At 39.2% G+C, this 25,093-nt stretch overlaps 3 protein-coding genes across 3 annotated transcripts; all 3 read left to right on the top strand.

The window, feature by feature from the left end:
- The first annotated feature begins 753 nt into the window (after nucleotides 1–753).
- Nucleotides 754–2,078, top strand: LOC125015787 (RLA class II histocompatibility antigen, DP alpha-1 chain-like). Its single transcript, XM_047597744.1, has 4 exons — nucleotides 754–1,005; nucleotides 1,190–1,453; nucleotides 1,535–1,816; nucleotides 1,909–2,078. Exons 1-4 carry the CDS (start codon nucleotides 945–947, stop codon nucleotides 2,034–2,036), a joined length of 735 nt encoding a protein of 244 aa, XP_047453700.1. The 5' UTR covers nucleotides 754–944; the 3' UTR covers nucleotides 2,037–2,078.
- A 241-nt stretch (nucleotides 2,079–2,319) lies between these two features.
- LOC125016034 lies at nucleotides 2,320–19,460 on the top strand. The gene is made up of 13 exons (XM_047598199.1): nucleotides 2,320–3,162; nucleotides 3,247–3,752; nucleotides 3,910–4,176; nucleotides 4,423–4,704; nucleotides 4,940–5,050; nucleotides 5,191–5,216; nucleotides 5,298–5,317; nucleotides 8,704–8,714; nucleotides 10,097–10,330; nucleotides 18,018–18,284; nucleotides 18,371–18,652; nucleotides 18,766–18,879; nucleotides 19,030–19,460. Exons 2-13 carry the CDS (start codon nucleotides 3,689–3,691, stop codon nucleotides 19,086–19,088), a joined length of 1,737 nt encoding a protein of 578 aa, XP_047454155.1. The 5' UTR covers nucleotides 2,320–3,162; nucleotides 3,247–3,688; the 3' UTR covers nucleotides 19,089–19,460.
- On the top strand, nucleotides 7,866–11,790 carry LOC125015785 (H-2 class II histocompatibility antigen, A-U alpha chain-like). The gene is made up of 5 exons (XM_047597742.1): nucleotides 7,866–8,171; nucleotides 9,006–9,096; nucleotides 9,752–10,015; nucleotides 10,097–10,378; nucleotides 10,472–11,790. Exons 1-5 carry the CDS (start codon nucleotides 8,169–8,171, stop codon nucleotides 10,591–10,593), a joined length of 762 nt encoding a protein of 253 aa, XP_047453698.1. The 5' UTR covers nucleotides 7,866–8,168; the 3' UTR covers nucleotides 10,594–11,790.
- Nucleotides 19,461–25,093: the final 5,633 nt, after the last annotated feature.

The following is a 25,093-nucleotide window of genomic DNA, read 5'->3' on the forward strand; positions in this document are numbered from 1 at the left end:
AACAGACAAAATGCAATCAGCTATCATACCTGTCAACTATGCGAAACTCAAAAGTCATAATTATATATTGACCCAGATGAAATGTTGTAGTATTGTTGTGGTAACTCTTGTGGTATTCACAACCTCGAAAGTGGAAAGTCCAAGTTCATTGTCTACACTACTTCCCATATCATATCCACAAACTCATTGAGTTGCATTTTAACACAGCATTAGTTTCAGACAATGAATCCCAACCACTGTCATTTCCACTAGCATTATCAAAATCAGACATTTTTAGATAAAATGTCTCAAAAATAATTGCTATGAAAGTCATTGCCCACTTAGTTCCTCTAAACAGATTGTCTCAGGCTCAGGCTCCTCACTCTGCCCAAGGTCTCTTCCTTCTTGTCCTTTCTTGCACCTGCTGCACTCACCTTTCTTATAAACAAATGCTGCACTCTTCGGTATGTAACCTGGTGTTGGGTCCCTCCTTAGATTTTTTATTTCCTCCTTCTCAACCAAAATAAATGATACTAGAAACTCACGCAATGGAAAAAATGCACTGAAGAATAAATAAATCCTTCTGATTGTTTTTATTGTCTCCTACTTTTGGCAGACGTTTAAAGCTTTATTGACATTCTCTGGAAGATCAGAAATGTTTTAGCCTCAAAACCAGTTGGACTGCTTTTTTTTAATCCACACTGAAAAAAATACAGGAAGCTGTGTTAGAGCTCTCTTCCCTAACTATATAACTGTATTATTCGATGTCTTAGCTTTAGCTCATGGGTTTTTCTGTACAGTTTAATAGTTGTTAATTTAATAATATATTACAGGTTTTTCCAGTGCTTTCTTGCTCCAGTTTTGTACTTAATTTGAACACGCGCCTGTGAATTTCCTGTTTTCTCTGTAAATCAAGGAAACAAAACAGGAATCTACTTTTGTTAACGACTACCTGCAGCTTTGACATGAAGTGCTCATCTGTTGCTGTAATCCTGATCCTCAACACCTTCTGTGCCTTCTCACAAGGTAAGCGCGGCTGGTAATCTAACAATTTAAAAATAATACTACTCTTTTGTCCTAGTGCAGTTATAAACACATTACAAATCTACAACTGTCTGAAAGAAACAAAACATTTTCAGTAACAGGATAGTGTACTGTACTGTTCATGCTGTATGTGTGTTTTAATCTGTTTATCTGTGTTTTTCACCAGTTCCCCATGACATTACATATGTTATGGGCTGCTTTGTGAATGGCTCGGCTGAAATATTGTTCGAGTTTGATGGGGAAGAGATGTTATATGCCGATTTTCCGAAAAAGGAAATTGTGTACACTGTGCCACGTTTTATTGACCCGGACCCAGGTCAAGTTTTGGTGGGTTTGAGCCTCCTAAAAGATGCTTTGGACAACAAGGAATTCTGTCTGGAATTTACAGAACTTTATGCTGTGGAAGAAAAACATCCACAAGAAGAAAAAGGTACATTACAAGCATTAATATCATATTTTAGGAATTATGTATTTTTAGTCATTTATTTTCCATTGTATTTGTCGAATTTAGACCCTCCTGAGGCTATCCTCTTCCCCTCTGAAGATGTTGAGCTGGGAGTTGAAAACACACTCATCTGCTTAGTAAATTATTTCTACCCACCTTCAATCAAAGTCAGCTGGACCAAAAATGACCAGCCAATTTCAGTGGGGACATCACTCAGTCGATATTACCCCAATGACGATCAAACCTTCCGCCAGTTCTCAACTCTGACGTTCACGCCGAGCGAGGGCGACGTTTACAGCTGTACTGTGGAGCACTCAGCGCTGGAGACGCCCAGAACAAGAATCTGGGGTGAATATTTCCTTATGAAGACACCTAAATCTAAAAATGCACTGTTTCATTTTGTCTGTAGAATTTTAATTTCACCTTCATTTCTTCTACAGATGTAGAAATCATCAGAAGCGATCATCAAAATCTAGGACCATATATTTTCTGTGGAGTGGGCCTGAGTCTGGGCCTGTTGGGATTTGCAACAGGAATATTTTTCATTGTCAAAGGACACCATCAATAATTGTTATGTTGGCGAAATCTATTCAAACAAAAGAAGCCTACTGGTGGAATATACAGTGTATTGTCCAAAAAAGTGTTGAATAAGGTCAGCTGGACTTGAGGTTTAAATAGGAAAAACTCTGTGGGTAACACCCACCAGGAACTTGCTTGACCAGTGGGTGTTACCCACAGAGTTTTTCCTATTTAAACCTCAATTTCCCACTAGTTTATCAGAACTGAAGAAGCCACTCGGATGAGTGGCGAAACGTCTTCAAGAAATTCTACAAGTCCAGCTGACCTTATTCAACGCTTTTTTGGATTACCATGACCTGGATGACTGAGAACCTTCACAGACATACAGTGTATTGTATTTACCTTTTTCTTTTTTTCACTTATTAGCATTTACAAGTATTCTGCCTCTAGCTAATGACATCACATTAAAGAGAATATGTTGGATTTTATCTTATTAGGTATTGTGATGATTGCAAGAAATGTTAAAATATAAAACTAGCTATGTAACAGAAAATAAGAAAGAATGCTACTACTGTATGTATTTGAATGAATGAGGAAAAGAAATACTGTACATTTTATAGAAACACATTCATCTTACTGCAAATTATTGAAGAGGATGCGATGCCTTTCTGTGTGGAGTTGGCATGTTCTCAGCATGTACTCTGGCTTCCTCCCACCATCGAGAGATATGCTCATTAGGTTTGTTAGGCTGTTAGGCATGAATGGTTGTCTGCCTCTTTGTGTTAGCCCTGCAACAGACTGGAGACCGATCCAGAGTGTCAGCTGGAGGGCAAGCAGTTATAGAAGTTGAGACAATCACAAGTGTAAAGCAGTTTAAAATACCCTGTTTTAATATGTGCTATATAAATAAAGTTAATTAATGTTACACTTGTCTATTTCCTGCTCCTAACACATCAACTGTGAGGACAACATTGTCAGCTTTGTCACGACCTGTCGGCCATGAGCTGGCTACTTTGTATGCGTGTGTGAGGGCTGCTGGTGGGCGTGGTTTGGGCAGCTCCAGACTACACACCTGCTACTCATCTCACCTGCACTCCGGTTCCTTGTCACCTAATCAACTCCACTATAAAGACCAGTCCGACCTTCCAGTCCCTGCCGGATCGTCGCATCAGCTCGTATGAGACACGCCTGAAAACCTGAATTTAACCTCGATAAGTAAACCTGCCTCTAACTTGCTTTTTTCCCTGTCTTTACACCAGACCTTCACACGCTCTGCCTGAAACTAGATCCGCCTGCCAGCAAGCCCAGACCGAGACCCCTGGAGCTCCGATCCATGCGCTCGCCCAGACTCTTCAGCAACTCACGCCACGACTCATTTCTGTGTTTTCAAATAAAACTCACTGAAAATCACTTTAACTCCTGGTCTGCGTTTGAGTCCTGTCACCAGTCCTGACAAGCTTGCTGCCTGATATATATGTTTAGACAATGATGAGATGTGTCCAAAAGACCTTTAAACACGTTTTTGATTGTCATGACCTGGATGAACCTTCACAGACACAATGACAAGTGTGCCACGCCCACATGGGGAAAAATACTGCTGCTGAGCTTCCTCATCGTTTGTTTTTCAGAACTCAGAAGCAAGTACAGGTATTTTTTACCTGGTGAGGTAATCGGTCGGATCGCTTTTACTTATTTGACAAGATGTCTCGTGGTCAGAGCTTTTCCACTGTATTTGTGCTGCTTCAAGTGTTTTCAACAACAGGAGGTAAGTCACTGCATTGCACAAACTCTTTATTTGTATGGCTACTAAGAAAGAGGAAATACACTTTAAAAAAAACTTGATAGCTCTCTCCTAGCTTTTGATTATGAAAACTAACAAACATGATGAACTCTAACTATCAATCTAAACCACATATTTTCAGGTGCTCTCTATGGTCACGGGTTGATTCATTGCCAGTTTAGTTCCTACGATGGTCACGATGCTGTTTACTTGGAGCAGTACTTCTTCAACAAGATGTTGTTACTCCAATACAATAGCACCTTGGGGAAAATGATTGGCTTCACAAAGAAAGCAAAAGACTTGGCAGATGGGCTCAACAAGAGTCCACCTTTTGTGAAGCACGAGAAGTGGAAAACAGAACTCTGCAAAAGAAACGCTCCACTGGCATATAATGACCTCCTGAGCCCAGGTGATTATCACAGAGAACTGCAAAATGCAGAGCTTTTGCTTTAAAGACAACTTGTGTAACATCAACAATGAAGTATATTATACAAATATATACTGCCTGGCCAAAAGAAAGTTCCTATAGAACCTCCTATTGGATTCTTATTTCTTAAACAACCATGTGTAAAGACCCAAGCTGTAGGTGTCATTTAATATAATTATGAATCCTGTGATATATGACAACCTCTTTTTCTCGTTTTATTTCTCCTAGTCGAGCCCTACATAGACCTGAGGTCAGTTAAAGCGACAGGTGGCAAGCATCCAGGCATGCTCATCTGCAGTGCATACAATTTCTATCCTAAACCAATCAGAGTGACGTGGTTGAGAAATGGAAAAGAGGATACCTCTGATGTGTCGTCCACGGATGAGCTGCCCAATGGGAACTGGCTCTACCAGATCCACTCCTATCTGGAGTATACACCTACACCTGGAGAAAGGATATCCTGTATGGTGGAGCACGCCAGCCTCATGGAGCCCAAGGTTACTAACTGGGGTAAGAATGTGCACAGGAAAAGATGGATTTACCATTTATTGCACTTTTGTTTGAGTGAAATAAACTGTGCTTTACACTTTATTACATACATTATGTTTTAAAGCTTTAGTTGGAAATTACCATATGTAGATACAGAAGCACAGAAATCTTCAAATGCCCAAATGCCATGAACATAAATAATAATGGACATATAATGTATGAATCTAATCATTGCTTGTGATAAATCTGTTGTCAGACCCATTGCCTGATTCAGTGGTGAATAAGATCTCTGTTGGGGCGGCAGGCCTGCTGCTGGGTCTGGTGTTTTCAGTTGGTGGACTGATTTACTACAAAAAGAAATCTGCCGGTGAGAGATTTATTCTGATTTATTCTGATTAACTAAGTCTGGAATTCTTCATTTAATGAATGTAGTTTAGCCAAATTAACAGGTTCCTATTAGACTAAAAAAAATGAGTTTTTTATTTTATTTTTTTTTTCAAACTGCAGGGCGGATGTCGGTGCCAACAACTGAGGTACGTATCAACATTTAGTGATTTTCTTCTCTTCTCTTTGTCGGTATTATTGGCGTAAAAGTTTGTTTATCTGTTCTACAGGTTTTATATCCAGACGACACGCTTTAAGTCAGAGATGCCTGTGGGAAGAGAATACAACTGAAGCTACTGGACTGCTTGTCATGTACAGTAGATGCTTAAATGTGTTTCGTTTATTTTTAAAAAATTCTGTGTATAGGAACACGTTTGTAAATCAGTGACAGTTTATTTGTATATTTGTAATGGGCCAGTATATGGAGGAAGAGATGGACAGAAGTTTTGTGTTTATCTTTGAAACATAAAGTATCTGGAAATCGAAAAAAAAAGACCTTGATAAAAAATATTCTCAGTTTCCAGCATCTTAAAGGCTTGTATCTGTGTATCTGTGCATAATATGTATAAACGGGCAACTGTGTGCCAACCTTCTATGTAAGGACTTTAAAACAGTAAGTGTCAGACGTTGTTCTACTTCCCCCAAGTGGCCAAAATGTGTCACAGCTTTTCACCATTTTCTTTTTTTTTTAACATACGAGAAATTGATGAATATACAGAAATCTCTGTTCCCAGCTAATGCTGTAACAACACTAATTGTGACTATTATATTACACTCACTTACAAATTCATTAGGTTCATTCCTACAATCCTGCAATAATGGCATCATGATTGTTTGGTATTCGCCTGCTGTTGATTCAACTGTGATTTCATTCTGGAGGCTGTGATTTGTACTGCCATTGAATTATTGGATTGACGCGTGTTTGTCTTATATACAATATATAAAGTAAAGACTTAAGTGTTCAATTCAATCCAATTTTACAGCGCCACAAACTATATCCTCCAAAATGATGTTGCTGTTGATTTGAAACAGTTTTAGCTTAATGGTCATGAAGAGGTATTTAGTGCAGGACTGTTATATTACAATGCATTCCTGTTCATAAATGTACCTAATGATTACGGCAAGTGAGTATATGGCACAATGTAATTCATCCCAACCTGCAGAACTACTTTATTGGTTTCCAAGTTTGCTACACCAAAAATTAAATAATAATAATGCACTGGTTTTATATTGCGCTTTTCCATTGTTAGATGCGCAAAGCACTTACAATTGTATGTATTATTTATTCACTCACACAGTCACACTCTGGTGGTGGTAAACCACCTCAGTAGTCAGAGGCTGCCTTGGGGCAGGGTGACAGAAACGTGGTCGCCAATGTGCGCCTACGGCCTCTCCCACCACCACCATCACTCACTCACAATCATACACCAGGGGGCAAGGTGGGTTAAGTGTCTTGCCCAAGGACATAATGGACAGACTAGGGATAGGGCGGAATCGAACCATCAACCTTTCAGTTATTGGACGACCACTCTACCTCCTGAGCTACTGATGCCCAAACCCCAAAAACACCACCGGGGGGGCTGGTACAGTGGCCTTCACTGCCCTGCCCCTGAAAACGTTTGAAAAACTCCTCAGATGGGCCAGAATGAGAATAAAGCCACCAAAGTCTTGCGGTCTCTCAAACCGGAGGGGAGCCAGGAATGACTTCATCTTCTTCACGCATCCATGGTGAATGGAGAAAGGATTCCACTTCTGGCAAGTTTGGGAAGACTGTATGAGGCCAATCTGTCAGACAACTTTATGCCTGCTACTGTCATGAAACAGCTCTCTGAGGGCCTGGAGAGAAGGATCGACAAAAGTCATCTTCCAGGCAAGCTCAAGGTCTGGTGCTATCAATTCAATCTCTACCAGTGCCCAATGTGGCCACTGAAACCGCGTGAGATCACAACAGTCACAGTACTGAAGATGGATGCCGAGGTCAACAGCTTCACCCGCCTCGAAGCCTTTCAAACACAGCCCTTTTTGGATCAAACACACTCCAATTACCAGTGAAACTGATCAACCTGGGCTGCACACAGGAGAAGGTTGGGCTTGTGCTAGAACTGAGAGACTCAACGATCCATCGGTAAAAAAACACAGAGGCCAAAATCGGAGCAGCAAACAAGTGGAAGCCTGAGGAGACAGTGGGCCAGGCCATCAGCAGGCTGATGCACGGGAGAGCGTTGGCAGGACACCATTAGGAAGTACTGGCCTGGAGTGGGGAACTGTTCATATTTTCTGGTCAAAAGTCACATGAAAGAGGAGGAAAGACTTGGTGGTTGCAGAGGTGGTCAGAACATAGGAGGAACAGTATAAGATCTGCATACACAACAAGCAGCAGCAAGAAAGCTCGACAGCCTGCGAAGGGTCAGTCTCCATGCTTTAAATTCACTGTAAATCTGACTCTCTGCCTTCAGGCTGTCTGGAATGCAACCTTCCTCCTCCACTTAATCTCTCCTTATTGATGTCAACTCTGTTCGTAAGGCACACTGGTCTGTAGTTCAATGGTCAAACATACAAGAGCAGTGACAACGAGTGCATCTTTGAGTGCAGGTAAATTTTCTTAACATCTTAACACATTATAAGGTGTTTGAACTTAAACACATAAATTTTTGCTTGAGCCACTTTTGGACTAAAGCTTGTTCAGGCACAGTTTTGACCCATGGACATGATCAGGACTGGGTGCTGCGTTCAGGGATGGCGGCGACTTCTGGGCATCTACAGGGGTTAATTCATCAGAAAACAAACTTTCAGGCAAAGTCAGCAAAGAGACAACTTGAAAACATGGAGTTACTGAACCTTTGAGAAGAATTTCTTTTGAAAATATTTAACATGGATGGAATTGCCTTCAGCACATCTGTCAGAGCGAGAAAAGTACACAGTACATTTTGTTCTGTAACTTTGATTATTCTCTGGCAAAAAAGGAAACCACATAGGAACCGTTAACCATCAGTCACTTCATGACAAGAGACACTTCTGCTTTTAGGAGAGCGTCTACATCCTGGTTTAGTTTCGTGAATCTCACATGCGCACGTGTAATCTAGTGGATACAAACCTTCAGCATGGTAAGAATCAATCACTTTCTTATCTAACAGAAACAACTTTGATCTAGCAGTAAAGAGAGACCTGTGTTTAGATCAAGCTATTCTCTACAAAGTACTAGAAGTAAAAGTTAAAAGGATTTTGTCATTTGTCTGGGGAAACATTATTTGAGAAAACAAACTGCTTGAATGGGACAGGGCAGCAGTCTGGTGGTTATCAACGTCTGGGTTCAAATGTGATTGGGTAGGTGTGAGTGTGAGTGGTTGTCAGTCTCTTTGTATTAGCCCTGCTGTAGACTGGACACCTGTCCAGGGTGTATCCCACCTCTTGCCCAGCTGTCGTTGGGCAAGAGATACCCTCTAGAGGACAAGTGGTTACAGAAGACAAGAATGGGAGAGAAACTCCTTCAATGACAGTTTCTTTACTTGTCCAACTTTGCAACATATTTTTTTCATCTCTATAAAGGAATTCTTGGGCTTTTTGTACATTTCCATGTTGGTTAAATGTTTCAGAAGCCGTCAGTTAAATTACACATTTGTGTTATGTTTACAACAGGGGCAAAACAGGTACAGGTGCAGCAGTCTAACCTGTTTTGCAGGTGGTGCGACTGCTGTTACGTCAAGGGACAACTAATGCGGAAGTTGGATTGTTTTTTTTTATTAATAAACTGATTTATTAAAATTTAGAACAGTAAAACTACTTTACTGATAGCTCACAGACCTGCAGGTGTAACGATTCATCAGAGACTAGGGATTCAGAATCGCTGTGCGTGAGACCAGGTCACGTGATGACCTGTGTGTGATTGTGTGAGTTCCCGGCAACTGAGATTAGAACTGTTTTGTTTACACTCTCTGCAGAGCAACAGTCTCCACATAAAGACCTGCGGCTCAAATATGAAGCTCTTCATCGCAGTCCTGATGATCAACCACTTCTGTGCTTTCTCACAATGTAAGAACAATTTCTAATTCACTCCATTGTTCTAGTATGAAGAAGTTTTAAATTGTGACAATGCCGTTTCGACAGGGTTGGTCAGATAATAGTCTATGTATAGTTAGAGGTGTGATCCTTTAACTACAAACTAAATAGATTTCAAATATTTCACAAAGGTTCTTCTATAAATGTATTGACACATTTTAATTCTCTATTTTGGGACTTTAAATGTGGATGGAACGAGAAATTGGAGGGATGGTGAATCTTATCAAACTCTGTATTACACAGAATAAAAGTCAATTAAATTTCATTGTATATGTATGTATATATATCAATTTCCATCCAAACATTAGAAATGTAATGTTAGACTGCTCATGCAAGTTTAAGGATGACCATTTTATAAATACACAAAATGCTGAAGATGTAGTTTTTCAAAGGTAACTTCCAAAACAGAAATGAGTTATGTGTAAATAACTCCAAACACATAAATGATAAACAAATAAATGACCTTAATCATTTCCCCCCAGATTGAGAAAGAGTGTATATTTGAATTAATATTGATTTCATAAATATGCTGCTGTCTTCTTTCCTGTCCCAGCATCTGTTTTGTATGCTTGTATTGAATATTAATCATTGTCCCTTTTGTGATTTCCTTTTTTTTCCTTTTTTTCAGTTAACCATGAAGTTAAATATCTCATAGGATGCTTTCTAAATGGCACAACTGAGGTACAGTTCGAATTTGACTCTGAAGAGATCTTGTACGTGGATTTTGAAAACAGTTCAGTTGTATACACTGTGCCAAGGATTATTTCAGAAGACCCGAGTCATATGTTTGAAAATATGCACGTGTTCAAAAATGCTCTAAAAGCCAAGAGGTTCTGTCCAGCAGTTCTGGGATTCTACGTAGTAGCGGAGAAAAATCCACCAGAAGTTGAAGGTAAATGACGCTCACTGCATGCTGCGTTAGCTTCAATATAACTGTCAGATGGAGGTTTTCACATATTGTTTCTCTCCATAGACCCACCTGAGAGCATCCTCTACCCTGCAGATGAAGTTGAGGCAGGAGTTGAAAACAGCCTCATATGCTTTGTCAACAATTTCTTCCCACCTGTCATTAAAGTCAGCTGGACCAAGAACAGTCTTCCTGTCTCCGAGGGGGTGTCGCTCAGTCGATTTTATCCCAACGAAGATCAAACCTTCTACCAGTTCTCTACTCTGACGTTCACACCGAGGGAGGGAGATATTTACAGCTGTACCGTCGAACACACAGCACTGGAGAAGCCTCTAACAAGAATCTGGGGTTATTATCTTATCCTCTTGAATTCTAAAAAGTGTTTGCTGTAAAATATTTTCCAGCATGTGGTGATTTATATTTTCTTTCACTCCTCCACAGAACCTGAGCTCAGTCATCGCGGTCATGGACTGGATGTTTACTGTGGAGTGGGTTTGATTGTAGGTTTTCTGGGCGTCGCAGCTGGAACATTTTTCCTTGTCAAGGGGCTCCAGAGAAATTGATTGTTGCCCTTAAAGAGATTATACACAACACGCTGGAGGTGATCATACAAACATAATTTTGGGAGAGCAGTATGGTTGTGTTAGCTCAGGCACCCAGTGGTTATTTAACTATGTTTCATTCAAAATAGAATAGAGAAGACTTATTCCACAGCAGACATATTTGCTGTCTTCAAATGAACCTCACCAGCTTGTGTTTACAATAACTCGATTTCAAGTGCTTACATCAGACATGAGTTACGAGACCGCTTCAAGGCAGCTGACGGCATCTAACCAGCTAATGGCTGAGCAACTTTTGAATGGAATGTAGGAATATAAAGGCATGATGTGGCTGTTGGGGACATGTTGGGGACATTAACATTTTCCTCAGACATAAATGAATAATATATAACTTACACACACGTCAGTATCTCTGTAAGTATCAAGAAACTCGTCCCAACGCTGTACTAATTGAAAATGTTAACATACAAGGTGGTGAATGCTACAATCTCACCTTGTTCTCATGATATTTTCGTAGTGTTTTGAGTTCACAAGCTTTCTTTGTAATCTTAGAATATAGGATTACCCAGATGAAGGCTAACGTGCCAGACTAATACAACTATTCTTGACAACTTCTTTTCCTCCTCAATGCACCATGGTAGCAGGTGACATCACACCAGAACTACAGTTTATTTCTAGTCTTATAATATGTCAGAGGAAAATGTCGCCTTCCAGCCATGTTCCCAGGACCTATGACAGATGTTACCACTTGAAGCAACAAGCAACATCACATCCTGTAACCACAAGTGCACAAGTTCCATTTGAAGGCAGCAACAGACTCATGTTAGTGGGGAAAGCACAGGTGGAGCTGCTAACGTTAACAGTGGCTTTGTTCCATTGATTATTCCAGAAAACCCGTGTAGTGAAGGCCAGACGGCCAGAAGCCAGAAGGTTTTGGGTTCAAATCCATCAGCTGAAACAGTCTCTAGGCACGACCCTCCAGAGGACAAACAGTTACAGAAAACGAGTAAATGAATGAATTACACCTGAGCTTTTCCTGCTTTGCCATAAAAGAAAAAAAAAAAAATCCACTTGACATCTTAAGTACATTGATGGAAGCAGAGATATTTCTCTCATTCTTCTTCTTCTCTTCTGCAAAATGTTAGGTTTGTTTTTTTTACTTACGAGTAACCATACCAAGACTCTCGAACACGACACTAACATCTGCTGACTAAGTTCTCAAAGAAGGAGTGAATTAATCAATATTTAAATGTTACGAATGTGCACACAATAGTACCATATAAAAGGAAAACCAATCATCAGCTATGTTTTTATGTGGGATGAACAGGTCATATGCTAGATTATATTTAACTGAACACAGTGGCTAGCATCTGCAGCTTCTTTTGATACAACTTTTTATGATGAGAAGTGTTTTATATTTACCCTGCGACTATTATAGGACCTTGTATTTTAAAGGGGGAATTTTATTCTGTCCTGTTATGGTGCCTTTTCTGGTTTGCAGCATTGTTTAGTACATTATGCTGTAACAACACTTATTGTGAATATTATGTTAATATTAGAAAAATGTTGGGACTGTTGAGTTCTTAATTCTGTAGTCATATATATATATATATATATATATATATATATATATATATATATATATATATATATTGTTTGTTTATATATAAAACTGAATTGTAATTCTTTGTGTGCATTATATGCATCGTGGTAGTAATTTGACATAATTTGCCAATAAAGCTCATTCTGATTATTTATTTTTAGTGTTTTAAGTATTTCCACTCTATTCATTTTTTTTCCGCACAGCTATAGGTTTAAGAATAAACATTTGATAAAAACAAACATGATGCCTTCATTTCACAGTGTGGTGTTTGCATGTTCTCCCTGTGCGTGTTTTCTCAGGTGCTCAGCCTAAGAACAGACATATTGGGATTTAGTGCAGGACTGTTTTATTATAATGCATTCCTGTCCATTAGTGTACCTAATGATGTGACCAGAGAATGTATGTGACTATGTAATTGTTCTACTTCTGAGTATGTCTGATAATAAAATGTAGAAAAGAAGTAAACAATAGCATCATTTATCTGAAATTAAACAAATCAGACATTCAGTCAATCATGTATGATAAAGACTGTTACTAACCTCAAGACACCAACACTGAGATCAAATCATAATCTTTTTTATCACCTTCACTGGCGTTTTTTCTTGCAACTGTCTCCCGCCTCTGATTCGACAAAACAAAAGTGTCATTAAAGGTTAAAGCGACCAATGACCCACAGCGTAAATTCAGCGGTTTGTCCAACCACGCCTCCTAAATGAAACTGAGAGAGACATCTGTTAATTTACTTCCTCAAAGTACTTTTTTTTAATTTGTCTTTCACGCTGTCGCCATGCGTCTTCACGGCTTTTTGTTTCTCCTCCTGTCATTTACGAGCGCACGTAAGTAACTTAACGTAAACACCGTCTGTCTGTCGCCGTTTAATTGTGTCGCAGTCTCAACACAGGAGTCAATGAAGCTGTTGATAATGGTCGATCATGACATGTCTGTTTGTCACGGTGAACGATTTCAGTCAGGACGCATCATGTGCTTCGATTAATCTACTACGTCGACTGCATTTAAATTGAATGTGGCATTTCCATATTCCACAGTATCATCTGCACCAAGTTTGATGTGTATTTATTACAAATGCGCACGTTATAGTTAAGGTGACTCCTTCAGTGGGTAAATTAACAGTGACTAAAGTTGCATTGAACCATTGTTTTCCCTTCAACTGAAGTAAATACACATATGCAGTGTAGTGGAGAGCTACTGTACATCCTGACAATATCTTTAATTAGTTTGACTCTACAGTTAATAGATAAAATACCCTGATCATCAACAGATGGGTTGGCTTTAGTAGTTAAGCACCTTTAGCACAGTTTTGCACCAGATGTACACTATTTGTGTTCTTATTGTTGTTTTCTTGGGTACACTAGTGCAGTCCTGGACTAAGCCTAAAGTCACACCACTTTCTTAATGTGCTTTATCTTCTCTGTGCATATATACTTTTTTTCTAGGTCTTTGTACTTCAGGAACATTTGGCCCACTTAAAAACTACATTTTTTATTTGTACTCTCTTTTGTACTCTACATACTTAGTCTTGTACTGATCCTGTGTGTTACTGCATCCCCTCTGCAACCAATGACCTCTGCATCTGTAACAGATGCCCCCAAACTGGGTTTAATAAAAGATTATCTTCTGTTAAATCCCCCTTCATGACTGTTATGATGTTAACTTTATGTTGAAACAGCATAAGATAATTCAGCTGCATGATCATTTTGAAGAATATAGTCTGTGTGGCTGTTAAACTGCATTGAGTCTGTTATTTAGTCTCTAGGTCACTGATTAAAACAGGGCTGTCAAAATAATAGAAACATGTGCAGCTACCACACAATGGCATAAAAAACAACAGCCTCCGAAATGAAAACCTAGTTAAATAAACAGCTCTCTTGGTTATTTTCCATAACCGCTGACGTTTGACTCTCTGCTCGGAAAGCATTGCCAGCCAATCAGTCTAGACAAACAGGTTATGCACAATGAAAGACATCTTAACTCATCTAAAGTTTGGGAAAAAACAAGTCAAGAAGAATAAAGTACAATATGTATGCATTCATATTTTCTCATGCTCCTAATGTCACTATTACTCACATCCCATGCATAGACCTCTTTCTCTAGGGCACTTTTTTACAAATTATAAAAAAATAAAACATCGACTGCATATTATTACACTTTTAAAAACAAAAACATGTCTTAACAATATAACTTGAACAAGAACGTTTCTACATCACCTTACACTTGTCTTCTTTCTGTTTCAGATGCTTTCTTTGGATACGTTTACCATTTTTTGGCAGCAACTTGATTTTTAGGCCAGAAATTTTACCTTTTAAATCATTAGTTGGATCTTTTTGTCTAGTATAGTAAATGTATCTATTGATCGCCTGTTTTTTTTTGGCTTTGTTTTTTTTATCAGCTACTGGGTAATATAGACTGTTAGTTACTATGCTTCAGGTAGTGAATAGTGACTTTCAGAGATTTTGGTTAAAACATCTGTCTTCAATGGTGCAAAACACACTAGGCGATCATGAGAGAAAACAAATACGTAAGATGTGAGCAGGAAACTCACTATGATGGCCGTACTTTCAAAGCTTTGTATCTGAGATTATAGATTATTCAGCTTAATGGACCAAAGAGGAATTCTGCGCTATTAACAGTCTAAATACAAAGTACAATTGTCATTATTTAATGACAATGTTTGAGACATCATGTGTAGTGCGTATTAATATGTTTATTTTTGCAAATAGTTTTGTTTTATCCTCCAGTTTAGCCGGACGCAGGGTGAAGTCAGTTAAGCAGCGAGCTCAATAACAGGACATAATCTCCTGCAGTGCGTACTGCTTTTATCCAAAAGATCCGATGACGCTCATTGACGAATATGAGGTGACTCAGACGTGACGTCCACTGTTGAACTGCCAATGGGAACTGGTCTTTCCAGATCACTCAGAGCTTGGTTCACCGCAGCAGGTAGAAGATCTCCTGTATGGTGGAGCACGCCAGCTCGCGAGCCCAATGATCTCGACTGGGTAATAAGAGATTGATGGAGTTTGTTGGAGCGAGTCATCGATTGGATGGATATTTCTTGTTTTGGTGATTGTCAGACCCGTGTTGGTCAGACAGTAATAAAATTGTGTTGGGTACTAGCCTGTTGATGGTACTGAGTCCATACTCTGGCTGATTGTCTACAAAGGCTGGTATGGTAGTGTAACACTGCTAGAATAGTATACATGCAATTAATTAGGTTAGTGTACAGCTCAGCAAGTGTCACTAAATGCGTTTCCCTTCATGCTCGTAACACATTGCATGTGTTTTTAGCACCACACTTTTTGTAACTCCACGTAAATTTTGTTGTGTTTATGTTAGGATAACTATATAGTTTCATATTCATGGAGAGCTGCTTCAGTTTGGAAGGCAAGAATGATCAGAGAGCATAATCTGGAATGTTTGCATTTGTTACAATAACAGTACAGACAAGTACAGTTGTTTAATTATTGATAACAGTTTTTGATTTGTATTACTTGAAATGACAAATAAGTGATTTGCTGTATTAATACATTAGGGAGCTCACTCTGAAAATAGCACTGACTGGTACTGTAGCGGCATGTTGGCACACTATGCAGGAGGGAATGCATGAAAATTTAAGGTGTTTCATTGGCTGCAAAATAAGTGGACACTCCCCAGTGTAGGATGAGTCATCAGCATATACTGTTTCTAGCACTAATGTTCAGTAACTTGATATTTTCTCAAAAGTGCAGACATGCAGTGTTTAAGTTTCTGCTTGTAAGATACCAGCAGCTCCAGATGAGGCACAATAACGAGACACAAACATACTTCTGTTGATACCAGGAGCGGTTAAAATGACACTTGTAAAGTTAACCCTAAAATATCTTACACCACCCAGATTCTTCTTTCAGAAAATATTTATTTTGCTCCTCTTTATATATTTTTTTTTTCTTTCTAGGCCGGGAGTTGGTGCCAACAAGTTAAAGGAGACCGCCTCCAAAGCTGAAATGTGAAACTATCTGAACATTTTTATGGAGGGATACAGCTGTTATATAACTTCTCTTTATTAGATGTTAACTTTAATTGAGGAATAAAGAACTGAATGAATTTCATCACAGTTTTAACTAGAGGACATTTAGATTGTGTATTTACTCAGCACCTTCTTTCTTTCATTAGCTCAATGCAGTAAATGGTTTTGTGAGTAATTTCATTTATTAAAGGAATCAGTGGTGGCTGGTTGTAAACATGACACAGTAATATTCATTCAGTCATTCCTACAGGTTAAAATAATCAGACGATGATACAGTTTTTCTCTGCCACTCCACACATAGTTGGTGCCACTGAAACATAAGAAGCTCACAGCGGTACAGACTGTGACCCAGGTCAGCCCGTTAGCATTTTGTTATCTCGAGGACAAAAGAACAGTAAACTGACACACTCTAGATTAAATTAAAGGCTATAAAGGATCAGCACATCATAAGACAAACCCAGATATTAACTGACATCACAAAACTCCATAAACCCCTCATTTAACAGCACCAGCAACTTATTTCAGCCTGATTGTACAGTTTAACTTCTCATCTCATCAGAGTCATGTATAATATTTATATATTTAAGACGACATTTCTACAGATTTATTCATGAGCATGTGTTTTAATTGTTGTCAGATTGATAACGACTATGGTGTTGATCCTCTTAGTTGTAATAAAACAAAAAGGGGGGAAGATATAGTTTATTACTTAAAACAAATGTAGCACTTTGAATAAATCTAGTTACTTACATTTGTACTTTAGATATTGCTGGTAATAGATCATAAGATCTGTATTTGTATGATTCGTTTTCTTGTTATTATGTATATCTCTTCAGATGTCGTGTATTATTTAATTATTATTAAGTATTTCTAACCAATTAACCAGCACTTTTAGAAATTCACTGAAAAACACATTTGATGGTAGAGATCTGATTGTCTATTTGTAGTAAATAAAATAAAACAAATGATAAAAACGTGTGGCTGACTTTTCCTTCGTAGAGTACTTATATATTCTAAACATTTTTATTTCCAAATGGAATCATACACGTAATTGGCCTTTTTACACAAAGCCATATTATAATGGTGGTGGCTTCTCAGTAGTAGGCTCTGGACAGGGGGCTCAGTACTTATACAGGAACTTATTTTAGATGATACATTTTCAATTTGCTGACATCTCATCTCATCTTCCTTACCGCTTAATCCTGCATTCGCACTCACACGCACACCTAGGGTTAATTTAGCAATTAGCCTAACGAGCATGTCTTTGGAGGTGGGAGGCATCAACCACCGAGCCACTCTGCCGCCTTGTTGACATTATTTTCTAATTACATTTTTTTCTACTTAGATTTTTGTCACAAAAATTATTAAAAAGTCAAATTAGATTGAGTATGATTTCATTTATAAAAGCAATAAAAGGGAAAAACCCCTAATCCAAGGGGGAGATTATTTTACTTTGAATACTTCAAATCAGATGACATTCATAGGTGTCACACCTACGTTGGAATGTCGTCCATCTTCCTTGTTTAACTTCCTCATGAAGAGACGACGCAGCATAAACATTTTCTAGGTTACGCTGACTTGTTTCTTTTGTATTTCTCTTGTGAACATGTTAAAACATCTTTTCTCTTCTTTTGTTGTCCTGCTGCTCTTGTTTTATGGAGTGGGTAAGTACTACCATAAAAAGATCATGTGTTAAATGATGATTGTATTACATCACCAAACTGAAAATACGTAGATCCAATCGGTCGAGGTTTGTTTTCACAAACATCTATGATTTATTTTTGTTTATTTATTTTGCAGATTGTCTCTTTGCACATATCATGAAAAGCTGTCAGTTTAATTCCAGTGCAGGTCACGGCAGTATTTACCTGGAGCAGTACTACTGCAATAAGATCCTCTTAGGACAATACGACAGCAGATTAGGAAAATTCACTGGCAACACACAGGAAGCTCAGAAGATTGCAGACACCTACAACAAAGATCCTGAAATTATGGTAAAACAGAGATGGATGACAGAGCACTGTGGGACCCACATCCCACGCCTTTGTAAATTCTTAATGACGCTGAGTGAGTTTTACAAATCTATTAACTTTTTTTGACTGCACAAACATTACCTTGACTTTGGGATAATATTCGTTTCTGCCTATTTCCAGTTGAGCCCCGCGTCAAGTTGCGGTTGGTTGAGAAACCTGGTGGCAAACACCCAGGCGTGCTCGTCTGCAGTGTGTACGATTTTTACCCGAAACGTATCAGAGTGACGTGGCTGAGAAACGGGAAAGAGATGCCTTTTGTTGTAACGTTCTCAGAGAAAATGTCCAATGGAAACTGGCTGTACCAGATGCACTCTCACCTGGAATTTACACCCAGAACTGGAGAAAAAGTAACGTGTATGGTGGAACACGCCAGCTTCATGGAGCCCAAGCTTTATGACTGGGGTGAGACAGTGTGAACAGATCCATGTGGGGTTCAAACGAACAGTGCAAACATTTAGGAACCTCACCTCTTCAACTTCACTTTAATGTAGCGTTCATGCACAATGTGTTTTCAGATCCGCTGGCTGCGTCAGAGAAAATTAAGGTGGCGGGTGGGACAGCAGGGCTGCTGGTGGGTCTGGCCTTTTTATTCACTGGGTTGATCGTCTACAAGAAGAGAGGAACTGCTGGTGAGATTACATCAAATATGAAAACATGGATTCTTCCTTAATAATATCTATTTTAATGGTTTGAAGCTGTGAAAACCTTGTTTCTGTATGTGTCTGCACTGTAAGAGAGTTGCTAAGTTCATAATTAACATATCATTAATATCCCTATAGGTTTAAATCCACAGCATGGAAACAGAGAAGCTGTGAGGACACATGAGGACTCTGATTAAACCCAACATCACTGTCTGTGTGTGGATCACTCAACAGGTCGGATACATATATTATGTGTGGAGCTCGGAAATTTTTAAAAATAAAAATCCTCATCTCAGGAAAATCTGAAAACACTGTGATTGTCTTCCTTGCAGTAAATAATATGTGACCCACGTTCACTCTGCACACTGATTAGGACCTCATTGTGTTAGTTAGTTTGTGCCATTAAACTGGATTGAAATAACCACAGAAGTGTTTCTGTTATTTAGCTTAACCCACTGACTGAAACAGGGTTGTCGAAATAACACAAACATTTGTTGGTGCAAACAATACAATTCAATAATACTACTACAGCTCTCTCTGTTATTTTAGACAAATGCTGAATACCATAACTTGGCTGAAGCTTTCGTGATTTAGGGCAGGACTGTAATATGATCATTCCATTACTCCAAGACATCACAGCATTATGAGACTGGAAATACTGCACCAATGCAGCAACAGCATGGAGCTTCAAAATAAAACAAATACATAAATAATAACAAAAATGTAACTGATGTTATATGGATTCCTGGAGGGAAATTATGTTCCTGCAGGTTGACCCATCCACTTAAATATTTAAATATATTTGTATGTTTAAAATTAAATTGTTATATGCTTTATAGAGTATGTATTGTATATACTGTTTTAGATATTTATTATATTTTTATTATATTTATTTCGTTTAATCCAAAGTATGGAGTTTGATTCAACTTGCTGACATAAAGAGAAATGCTAATTTGCTAATCGTTAGCAGATGAACAGATGTTAACAGCAGCAAATTTTTTGTCACAAAAATTATTAAAAAGTCAAATTAGATTGAGTATGATTTCATTTATAAAAGCAATAAAAGGGAAAAACCCCTAATCCAAGGGGGAGATTATTTTACTTTGAATACTTCAAATCAGATGACATTCATAGGTGTCATAGGTGATAACAGCAGCAGCAGCACAAATGATACAGGGAATCGATCCCTGGCTTTCTAGGTGTAAAGTGGTACTGGTGTTCATTAAGATGACGATACGAGCTCGTGTCTTGCGCGGGACTGTTTTCTTCATCTCGTTCCCGCAGCTCCCGCTGAATTTCTGACCACTACCGCTCGCACCCGCAACGTGTGTGTGTTACACTCCCGCCCACTTCCGGAATGTGTATGTCCAGTCCCGCCCGCACCCGCAAAACTTTGAGTATTTATGCCCGCACAATAATAGAAATGCTTTGATTTTGTGTCTTCTCCCGTCCCGCAGAAGAAAACACGTCACTTTATAGGCTATTAATAAAGAGATTCGTGGGGTTGTTTGTTTCGTTTTCCTGGACAACAGAGCAGAGGCCTGTATCATGAAGCAGGATTACGGGTTTAGCGAGGTAACTTCAGGGTTAACTCTGGGTTTCTGGTATCACGAAGCTGGATTCATTCTTATCGAGCTACGTTACCATGGTATCTTACTCTGAACGGAAAACCTGCTTCGGGTCAGGATAACTTTCAGGCTTTATCTGAATCCGATAAAAGGCTCCTCCCACCGGCCAATCAGTTGTTCGGGAAAGAATCACGTGTCCCTTTCATTGATTGAGATTGGAGCCCAAATCACGAGAAGAGCGTTACGGCGTGAACGCATCTTCCGGGAGATAACCACACAAAGAAGAGGATATTTTAGCCATTTGTCCCCGCTAAACTCAAACACAGCTTCAAATCAGGATAATTTCATTCAAGGTCAACAACTTGATGCATCGATATGATGTAACTGGGGCATCAGCTTCCATCTATATTGTAGCCCATGTAACAGTATAGAATCAAGAAATCCAACTCTCCAGATGAAATGATAGTTTTATGTTGGTTTTTATCTGCTCCCACGTTCTTTTTACTCCAGAGGGGTTACATCTAGGGGAATGACACCAATAATGTCATACACGCAATTCATCTATGTAGCGCAGTGATTGGGATTCGTGGCTTCGTTAAATCTAAACTAACTGAGCCATCAGCAATCTGCAATCCTTGACGATGCCTTATGGCGTCTCTCTGATGCAGCCGCGGTGTTTGACCTTTCGAGATTTCGAGTGAGATTAACTTTTTCTTCTTCACGTTTGAGGAGAATCAGACTTTGCTCCCTTTTGCTGTCGGATCAGCGCTCATGATTGTGATTGGTCTGCTGCCGATTCACAGATTCACAACAAGATAAATCTGGATTGAGTTAGCGAGTTGATAACCAGCGTCGTGATACCGCTTATCCAGATCGTCACTGTTCTGTATAGGTTCAGCTGGATAAAATAGAGTAAAGCCGGATAAGTTGAACTCGCTTCGTGATACAGGACTCAGGTGTATCGCCTCAGCCCAGCGGTGCCGGATATGTGTCCGTTGTAGACTAGTATTTTCGGACAGTCGTTACAACTAATCAAGTCCAGTTCGTTTCCATCTTCGTCATAGACAATTGAGAAGTTTCTCCAAATGTCAGACTTGCCTTGATTTGTCTTGGTGCTGTAAATACCTTCTTTGAGCTTCCGTTCGACATAATTTGTTGACATCTTGTCGCTAGGCTACGTCCCGATCCCGCTTTGTTTTAGCCGCCCGTTCCCGCCCTTTGCAAAGTTTATACCACCCGCTCTCGCGAGATTTGAGTTAGGCGGCGGGACCCAATATCAATGTAGCACTCTAACACGAGCTCCAGTCCTGACAGTCCGGATACAGTCAATGCCCACAAACAGGCAGGATCAGGACGTGTCCCCACATTTAGGTGATCCCCTCGTCCACTGCTCTCTGACTAGCAGCAAATAGCAGAGGAGGAGGTGTCCCCAGATGAAAGAAAGCAACTCCCCACTGCTCTCGACTAGCAGCAATCAGTGGAGGGGAAGGGGGGAGTGGGTAACCTCCTGATGTAACGCTGCGGTGGATTCGTCTAGGAAGATAAGATTTATTCAAATTTTTATACAAAAAATAGAACAACGTAAAACATTGGAAATGATAGTACTTGCAGAAATAAAATATATCATAGTAATTATGTACAAAAACTATTTACCAATAATGATATAGATGTTCAGCTTTAAGACACCAGTACTGAGGGGCTGGCTGTTGGTCTGTGGAAAGCTCTGCCTATAGCTGTGAAGAACTTTGTGATGGTGTTGGGTTCCTCCGATCTCTTCAAGTGCTTTTGAAAAGATGACACGATGATGTCATCCGTTGGTGGATATCCTGACACCAGACGAATCCACAGAGAGGATTTTGAGCAGTGCAGCGTTCTGCGGATGTCCTTGAAAATGGTCTTGTCCATCTTCTTCAACTCGTCTGGGTTGATGTTGTGACCGATGCTCTTGACTTCATCCCAGATCTTGGTAAAAAGCCGCTGGTGGATGGCTTGTAGGGAATCTGTACCGGAGATCACGTTGGACTTTTCAAGGGCCCGTGAAATGAGCTTCTCTGTAACACTGCTCACGAATATTTTTTCCTTATCCCTAGGATCTTGTTTGTTCTCTAAGGGAAAGGCAGACACAGAATCAGTGTCTGGAGGCACAGGGACGTCCACAGGAGGGACCTCTGGAACGTCAGGAGTCTGGCTCAGGTCTGGCACTGGTGTGACTTCCAAACTATCTGGACGTCACTTTGAAGAAGGAGAAGAAGTAGTTTGAAGTTTATTTTGAATATGAAGACAAAAAATATAAGACAAAACATTTAAGTGGAAGACATATAATGGATATCCGAAAAGGAGTGGAAAGAAGTAAAATTTATAAACTCCCTCCTCCTAGTCTAAATATGTCTAAACACAATGCCTGATACTTATAGATAAATAGAACTTGTTTCATACGTTGAATTGAATAAAGATTAATCTAATTCACATATTCACATAATACAATAATATTAAATATATATTCAAATACACACACACATATAGCAACACACATACAAATATACACGTATATACATATACACATATACTCATAATATATGTGTGATATAAAAATACACCTTCAAATACTTACAGTACGTAAACTCGTACAAATTAAAAAAACGCAATATCCTCATAACACTTAGTGCTACCCAACCTCATCCCTATACCTCTAAATTTTCCTCTTGAATTATAACTCCCCTTATGAATACTTAATCATTTCTGTGTATTTATTGGTAATAACTTATTTTTAGCTCTGAACATTATTTGAGCTCTTATTCCGCGATGTCTGTAAATTTAATTCAGTTTGACAGTAGAAATAGTTTGTGTGCTCCCGATATCCAATGTTATGAAAGATCCATATCACTCTTTTTTGAACTGTGATTAACGGTTGTAGTGATGTTTTGTAGTTGTTACACCAAACCTCAGCACAGTATTGTAAGTATGGTGAGACTAGGGAACAGTAAAGCGTGTGGAGTGATTTCTGATCCAAAACCTTCTTTGCTTTATTTATTATTGCAATGCTTCTTGAGACTTTAGTTTGTACGTCTTTAACATGTGATTTCCAATTAATTTTGTCATCTATGGTTACTCACCAAAATTTAATTTCATCAGCTCTTTCTATTTCAGCCCCACCTATCTTTATTATCTGTATATTCAGATCACAGTTACCAAATAGCATTACTTTTGTCTTGCTCAGACTTAATGATAACTTTTAGTTTTGCCATTTCTATAGTGATTTTCCTTCTGTAAGTTTTGTAAATTATCCCCAAACCGTAAAATATTTGTGTCATCTGCAAACAATACAAATGCAATAGCATAGTAATTTTACATATACCGTTAACATACAAAATGCAAAATGTTGTCCTACTTGTTTTCAACTCCAGGTCTTGACTCCACATCTTGGTTTTCAGGGAGTCTCGGTGTGGAAGTGACCAGTCTCAGATGGAGATGTTGATGTTTGCACATCAGTCTCTTCGTCTCAGAGCACAACATTATAATGGCGCGATTGACCATTTTCTCAACCAGTGTGAGGAATGCAGTGCTGTACTGTCCGTATGGTTTCGCGTGAGTGCCGGCTAAGATCATGGACTTGACACAGGTTGCTGCTGCTACTCTGATCATGATGCTCTTAAAAGAGTCCAAGATCTCACAAAAGACCTCATCTGGAACAACCAGAACTTGAGGGAAAGTTTGGGGTAGTGCCTCCCCCAAACTGGACGACATGTACTCCCAAGGCTTAACTCCTCTCATCTGCTCCTCTGCTGGCATTGATGGGGTGATGAGCATTAAGTCCATTAAGCCCATTAGCAGCTCTGCCAGCATGTACCTAGATAGATAAATGAACAGGCACCAAATACTATATAACAGGAAACACAATTTACTTTATACGCACATTTTACAAGAATTATAAAACTAAGTGAAGTACCTGGTCTTGTCGTCAGGGTTTCCTGTGAGCAAACAGGCCCACTGCTTGGGTTCAATGATCCCAAAGTAATAATTCACAACGTGGTGAATCGTGTCCACTGTAGTTGGAGGAGTCTCTTCTTCCTGTGGACTGTGTGTTTGGTCCATGGCGGTAGTTGTCTTCATTGCCATCACTCAAACGTGGTTTGCGTTTTGAAAATATCTTTTCAGAACAAGGGCTAATAATCACGAACTGTCTTCTCAGTGCAATGAATACGACCTGAATGTGAAATGATTCTGTGAGCTTTTTATACCCCTCCAGAATGCTCAAGTACCACAGGACTGTGACATCATCAGGGACTCACTAGTGGGTTGAGCACCAGGACACATTTACTCCATTCTATCCTGAGATCTACCTATATATCTATATATATCTAACATAAATAAATAAATTAACAAATAAATAGCCATCAAGACTTTACCGCTGAGAAGCTTGCCCTCAACACGATGCTCCCAACACTGCTGATTTTCAGAAACCTGAATCACACTATATAGAAATACTAGAAATAACAATCTGAAGTTGGAAAGCTGACTGAGCTTCTCTGATGAGATGTTGTGCGTAGATGTCGTTGCCCTTACAGTGAGATGTTCATAAAACAATTAAATTTTAATAAGGTATAAATGAGGTAACTCTGTTTAAAGAGTTACCT

This window comes from Mugil cephalus, chromosome 11 (genome assembly GCF_022458985.1).
Source record: "Mugil cephalus isolate CIBA_MC_2020 chromosome 11, CIBA_Mcephalus_1.1, whole genome shotgun sequence".
NCBI classification, from domain to species: domain Eukaryota; kingdom Metazoa; phylum Chordata; class Actinopteri; order Mugiliformes; family Mugilidae; genus Mugil; species Mugil cephalus.